Source organism: Erythrolamprus reginae, chromosome 1 (assembly GCF_031021105.1).
Source record: "Erythrolamprus reginae isolate rEryReg1 chromosome 1, rEryReg1.hap1, whole genome shotgun sequence".
NCBI lineage: Eukaryota > Metazoa > Chordata > Lepidosauria > Squamata > Dipsadidae > Erythrolamprus > Erythrolamprus reginae.
In genome coordinates this window covers 99,022,704-99,029,923 of record NC_091950.1, presented here as the reverse complement: position 1 = coordinate 99,029,923, position 7,220 = coordinate 99,022,704, and the positions used below count along the sequence as shown (strand labels likewise).

Sequence of the window (7,220 nt, the reverse complement as noted above, 5' to 3'; positions counted from 1 at the left end):
GATCTGCCAAATTTCTGGCAGCCGGTGATCAAGCAGAAGTAGCTTTCAGTACTTCACTCTTGATTCCTCTGATACAGTTCTATAGAAGAATCGTTGAGTCTGTCATCTGCACCTCTATAACTGTCTGATTTGGTTCTGCAACCCCACAAGATTGACACAGACTTTTAGAGGATAAATCAGAACTGCAGAAAACAATTGCTGCCAACCTGCCTTCCATTGAGCACCTGTCAAAAAGAGGGTGGTGAAAATATTTACTGACCCCTCGCATCCTGGACATAAACTGTTTCTACTCTTACCCTCAAAACGTTGCTACAGAGCACTGCACACCAAGACAATTAGACACAAGAACAGTTTTTTCCCCCTGCTAAAAAATTATTCCCTCAGCACTGTCAAACTACTTACTAAGTCTGCACTACTATTACTACTAGTTTTTTTTCATCATGCCTATCATCCATTTCCTCCCACTTATGACTGTATGACTGTAACTTGTTGCTTGTATTCTTAAGATTTGTATTAATATTGTTTCTTCATTGCTTATTTGACCCCTATGACAATAATTAAATGTTGTATCTCATGATTATTGACAAATGTATCTTTTTCTTTTATGTACACTGAGAGCATATGCACCAAAGACAAATTCCTTGTGTGTCCAATCACACTTGGCCAATAAAGAATTCTATTCCATTCTACTCTAACAACTACACCACCGAAGCTCTTGTTGAAGTTATTTAAACCGGTGTTAGAAGTTGGGAATCCCACCACGCGTAGCTTCCGAGTTGATGCGCCCACCTAGATTTGGGCATCATCCAGGCAGGGGTAGGCTACTGGCCGGAGTGGGGGAGAAACGCAGCGGGGTAGTGAAAATGGAGCTCCACCCCACAACACCCAATTTGCACTTGAAAGACGCTGAAAGAAAATGCATAGGCCACGCCCACAGTGTGGTAGTAAAAAAATTTGTTAGCCCTTCACTGCATCCAGCTTGCTGTGGGGGAACTCCCCGCCCCTCCCTCTCCCCGGTCTCTGCCGCCTGCGAAACGTGTGTGGGTGCGTGTATGTGTGTGAGCGCACGCGCTCCCCGCTGGGAGGTCGCGGGGGTTGTTCCCGTTACTTTGTTGTTGTTATTGCCTCTCTTTTTTTTAAAGAGAGAAAGAGTCGTGGAGACCTCAGGCGGAAGGAAAGCCGTCTCACCGCCTTTAAATGGCAATTGCGTGTCATCTGAGCATGCTCCTGAGTGGGCCGGCGAGGGATATAAAAAAGGCTGGGACGCAGCGCGGAGCTCTCAAGCGAAAGAGCCGCCGCGGTAGGGGAGTCGGTGGGAGCGTTTAGGAGCCTCACGAAGCGCCGCGGTCCTTTTCGGCGGAGTCCTCGTCGGCGTTTGTTTTGTTTTGAAAGGCGGCTGAGTCCCGGGCGGCTTTCCCGCGCAATTTCTGCTCCTTCCCAGGGAGTCTCCTTCAAGCGGCACGGAGCGGAGCCAGAGTCCCCTCAGGGGGAGCAGCCACGACCGGCCGGTGCCCAACCCGAGCGGGAGTTTCGCGCCTCGACCCTGCGCGGAAGAGGGGACCGAAGGCAGCAGGATGGCAGCCGCCGCCACAGCCGCCGCCAAGCCCGCCGAGTTAATGGGCATCTGCTCGAGCTACCAGGCGGTGATGCCGCACTTCTTGTGCATGGCCGAGGAATTCCCTCAGCCCATCCGGCCCGCCAAGCTGGCCAAAGGCAAGTTGCGCAGACCCCGCCAGTCCCGCTTCAAAACGCAGCCGGTGACCTTCGACGAGATCCAAGAAGTGGAGGAGGAAGGCGTCTCCCCCATGGAGGAGGAGAAAGCCAAAAAGTCGTTCCTGCAGTCCCTCGAGTGCCTCCGCCGCAGCACCCAGAACCTCAGCTTGCAGAAGGAGAAGAAGCTGAGCAGCTGCAGCCGCCTGAGGAACAGCCTGGACTCCTCCGACTCGGACTCGGCCCTCTGAAAAGGCGGGAGCTGTGCCTCGGCTGGGTTCGGGCGCGCCTCACCCGCCGCGGGAGGGGAAGACGCGGATCTGCCGCCTGGACTGTGTACGCGCCCCCACGGCTCTCTGCTTCATACTGAAGTTGGCGGAGGAACTCTTGTGGAAGGGCATCCCAAAGGGAGCGGGAGAAATCCAAGGGACGGTTTCTGAAACCTGGTTAGAAATAAACCAAGACGTTTCTGCTTTCCCTCGCACAAAAAAAATAGCCTTTTTGTGGACGCTCCGGTTTATTTTGTATGCTAAATCTAAATCCTTGCGACGGGACTTGACAGGATCCCATTCCCTCCTCCACTTATTGTTTTCTTTTTATCCTTTTCCCCCTTTATCAACAATAAGATCCAGTATGAATGTGGTAGATTTCGAAAAGCAGTCTGCAAAATCTGCGCAGCCTTGAGAGAGAAATATTTTGCCCGGGGGGGGGGGGGGGGGGGGAGAAAGTGCTTGTATGTTTCTAGCCTGGCTGTTTTGAGGGTTTTATTCCCTTCTTTGCGATATGAAGAAAATATTTTTAAAAAAATTGCACACCTTTTTGTAAACGTTGATGGGGAAAATGAAGTTTTATGAATGCAAATCAAGCTGCTGGACTTTATATTTATTTTTGCATTTAAACTCTAGACTGCATTAATTTAATATGTTTCTACCTGAATGCCTGTAATTATTTCCACAAAAGAGAAATAAAGCTGATATATTTGCACAATGCACTTAGACTGGTTGATGTGGACGGGGCTCCTTGGTGGTTTTCAGTTATGGTATTGCATGAAAGCAGTGATCTGGAATAGAGCCCAGGGCACTGTAGAGTTTTGTCATAAAGAAACAACTGCTATAAACATGAAAATATGTTAAAAACAGAAATGTTTCTGTGTTATTATTATTATTTATTAGATTTGTATGCCGCCCCTCTCCGTGGACTCGTTAACAATTAGTTGACTCTATTCCATCAACTCTATAACTTACTGTGTTTCTAACTTAACCATTTGTAATATGGAAGGTTGTGGATATGGATATTTTAATTGCTTTTTTTCCAAAATAAGTTTAAGGCTTGGCATATCCCCCCCCCCCAAACACACACAGACACACTTCTCACAATCAAGTACAATAGTTTGTCTGGTTTTTCTGGAGATATAGTGATGCTGTTTTTTATGCAAGGCACACAAAAATTTGGATGAGAAATCAGCAATATTTTATAAGATGGGCATTGCATTTGGATCTTTTCCCTTTTCCCTGTTTTCTACTTTTAATTTTAAATTACGATATTTTATAACATTTTCAGAACTGAACTGTTGCTAGTTTCTAGTAAACATCAGAATATCAACAAACCTTTTGATTATATATTATTCCATCTTCCACATAAACATCCGTGCCATAATGTATATCTACAGTATCATTCTACTTTATTCTACCAGATTTGATCATCTAATTGCAAGAGGTAGCACATTTGGGGAAATGTTTGGAAAGGCCTTGGCCAATCTGGATGCTTACTGAATTAATTGAAATATCAGGATAGATTTTTTCTAGGAACAAATGTAAATTAAAAAGACTTGCTGAAGTCTATAGAGTCAGCAAAACCAAATGCACTAAGATTGTTTAATACTAAATGTGGTAAATTTGGATTGTTTATACCTTTCTTCTCCAGTGTCCCTGTGTAAGAAGGACAAATTGGTAGGCAACGTTGAAAAACACCACTGAAACAGCATTTGAATTACAGCTGTGCCAATATATATATTTTCTAAATTTCTAAAAACTTGCATTGATTTAACATAAAGGGGGATGAGCCAAGAAAGTATTACTTTCATGATCAATATTAAAAACCTTCAATGTTCACACAAAAAAGTTCACCAAAGAGCATGCCAAACTGGAAGCTACTAATCCAATCTTAAATGGAACAATCTCATTTCTTAAGATCTTTTATATTATTCAGAAGTTAACTTAGCAGACTTTCTCCATAATTTGTACTGTAAGAAACCAGTATATATTCTTTATTTATTGTATTAGTTTGGAGATTCAAAGAAGGCTTTTTAAGCCAAAATTTTATATACAGTAATGTAACATAACTGCAGCTGGGTAGTGACAATTTATATTCACAACACAGAATAGGTTTGAAATGCTTGCACCCTACTGCTTCATGAAATTTGGCTTTGCAGGGTTACTCTGGAAATATAAATGAAGCATTTATAAAGAGTTGGGAATTATCTCAGCTTGTTATAATCACAATCCTTAACTTTCCAGTTTGTTAACATTGACTTTTTGCTACTGATATAGAGTACCGGTATTCTTGCCTTATAAATGCTATCTGTGAACTGATTTTAAAAGCCTGCACAGTATCAGGGATCTGTTAGAAACCAACAGATATCCTGTAAAGGAAGATTTACTGAATATATGCTTCAAAGTTCCAGTTTGGGAATTTGGTCAGGCAGGAATGATAGATAATTTCAGCTTTTGAGATAATGCAACTTACTCCAATAAATTGTTCCATTTTATTTAAATAAAACATTTCCCAACAGAAGGGCTACATTGAAAGCAGCTAAACTAGTTTACATTTCTTAGGAATATACTATGTATCCTTCTATTTTAGTCTTCATATAGCATGGATACAGCACTATAAAACAATCCCAAAAACATGAAAATATTTATTCAGAATGCAGAGAACGTGGCCACTGGTGAAATATATCATGAATGATAGTTCTACTCATACTCATATATAGGATTATATTTTCTCAGTGCTTGATTTAAATGTCAATAATACATATGAGGGTTTTCAATTACAACTGAGACTTAATCCAAACTAGGGGATTTTTTCGATTTGTACAGACATAAAAGTCCCAGGAAGCTGCATTTCACAATATTGCCAGAATTCTTAAATGTGAAATAGTGCTCAAAATATAACTTGCAAATTATCAATCTACAACCAAGATGTCCAGTAATAATTAGCAATTGTATCCACTTGCCTTCATTTTCTGTATTCCAAAGAGTTCACTTGAGTGCTTAAAAGGAACCATTTCTTAGTGTAATTGTTTAAGTACAATCTACATTGTAATGTTACTGAGTTAGGATATGTATTATTCACAGATAATTCTAGTGATGTTTCAGCAATAAGTTGCCAGTACTAGCAGCCAATAAAGTATCTAAATGAGAAATCTGTGTTACGAAGCAGCTGAGATCTAATTTGGCAGAAATGTCAAACATAAAAAGTAGCAGGAAACTTTAGACTATTTGGGAAAGTCCCCAATAGCAGATCACGAGATGACTAGATCACCGTTCAAGCATGATCTAAACTGGAATGTGTAACAATGAAAGTTCTGGGACAGTCTCCCCACTTCCACCCAATTCCACTTAAGTGATATTACTTTCCTTGCAATGTTTGTGTATGCTCAGCATAACTGTCAGAAGAAGAGAATCCAGACACAGTTGTACATGGCCATATGCCCATTGGCATCTATCTTTCAGTCTTTGTTCTAAATAATTCAGGGATTCAGAGCCCTCACATGGAGAGTTTGCTGATATAGATCAGAGGACTTATTGGTAAGCCTTCTGAGTCAAATTCTGAATATATATTAAGCATAGCAAGGGAAGGACAGAAAAAGCCCAAAACTAATGTATAGTTTTAGCACAATGGCCTGCAACAGTTTTCTAAACAATAGAAATCTTCCATATGAAGAAGACAGCCATTGGCTAGGAAAGATGTGATTTGCTTTATTAAAAGGGTCTTTATTAAAAGAACCCAATCTTCATGGAATTGTGACTGTAGCCAAAATGAAAAATAGGTTAAAAATATAATTTGGCTTTGGTATATGAATTTAATGGGATATTCCATACAATGTTAAGGAGGAAATTTGGCCTGTACTTAGGCCAAAAATGGCTGAAAATGTAGCATTTTCAGCTAACCCACTGTCCCAAAACTTGTGCAGTTTTTGTTAGTAATTGAGCAAAATTATACAAATACTATATGTGAAATTATTCTTTTGATGTTGTGGTTTTTCTACCAATATGCCTTTCAAATTATTTGAATTTTAATTTGTCTATTATATCAACATTTGTTAACTTCCTGTGCAGAATTTTACAGTTTTGATTTTCAATTTCTTTTTCTTGTGGGGGAAAATTTGGGAGTAGTAAATATCTGAAAATAAATTAAAGCATATCTTGAGTGCCTCAAAAGGGTAGAAGTTCCATGCCCTTAACCTCAAATGTAAAATCTTTGATTTTCTAAAAAAGAAATTGCAATGTATATTTAAGATCAGTTTCTGTACCAAAGTCTTGTAAATTAATTCTCACAAAGTTACCAAAGAGGAATTCAGGAAAAGAGAAGTTAGGGAATAGTACTAATAATATATAATTACAATAATTATATTGGAATTATAACATATTATTCTATCATAATTATATATTTAAGTATTATAATTAGACTGTGTACTGTATGCTATATAATATAAAAAAGAATAAAAAAATAGATAAGAAATTCATTTGTTATACTGATAATGACTGGAGTCCTCAGAGTGCTGTCTAAAGGACAACATCAGTATCTGGAAGTCTTACATTTACCAGACCTGAATAGTTCTGTGTTCGTGGTAGAAGACATGATGAATGAATCAATCCAATGGGTAGCTGTAAAAAAAAGGGGGCAATGTTGAGAATCACTAGGAAGAGAAAACAAAATAACTGTCAATATTAGAATGCTACGATGGCAACAAGCCATGTTGATGTCAGCAACCATGGGAATAAGTTGCTAAGAAACCCAAATTTGGAAACTCTTGTATTGCAATTTCTGTTTGATCTTTTCTTGGACAGCTGGTTTTTAATTTTGAGAGCACAATAGGCCTGTATTTGCTTACAAATTGTCATTTTCACAGTTGAAAATTATTATAATATTTTAAATTATCATTTAACCATTGCTATGGCAATATGAAGCTGGTCTTCATTAATAATATATCAACACAATGATTATTGGATAACTCTATATTTTATAGCTGATGGCAACTCCTATTCTACCTGGTTAAGCTGTCCCAGCTCCTGTCCAGCCATCAGTTTGAAAGCATATAAGTGTGAGTAGATTAATAGGTACCATTTTGGTGGGAAGGTAACAGTGTCCTGTGCATGCTTGGCATAAAGCCATGCTGACTACATGACCACATTAAATGTCTTCATACAACGCTGAAGACCAAGAAATGCAGATGAGCACTGCCTCCTAGAGACAGAAACAACTGGACAGAAAATCCTTTCAAAGGT

At 39.6% G+C, this 7,220-nt stretch overlaps 1 protein-coding gene across 1 annotated transcript; it reads left to right on the top strand.

Moving 5' to 3' along the window:
* The first annotated feature begins 1,043 nt into the window (after window positions 1–1,043).
* On the top strand, window positions 1,044–2,699 carry C1H11orf96 (chromosome 1 C11orf96 homolog). The gene has a single exon (XM_070734873.1). The coding sequence runs from the start codon at window positions 1,575–1,577 to the stop codon at window positions 1,959–1,961; it is 387 nt and encodes a 128-aa protein (XP_070590974.1). The 5' UTR covers window positions 1,044–1,574; the 3' UTR covers window positions 1,962–2,699.
* Window positions 2,700–7,220: the final 4,521 nt, after the last annotated feature.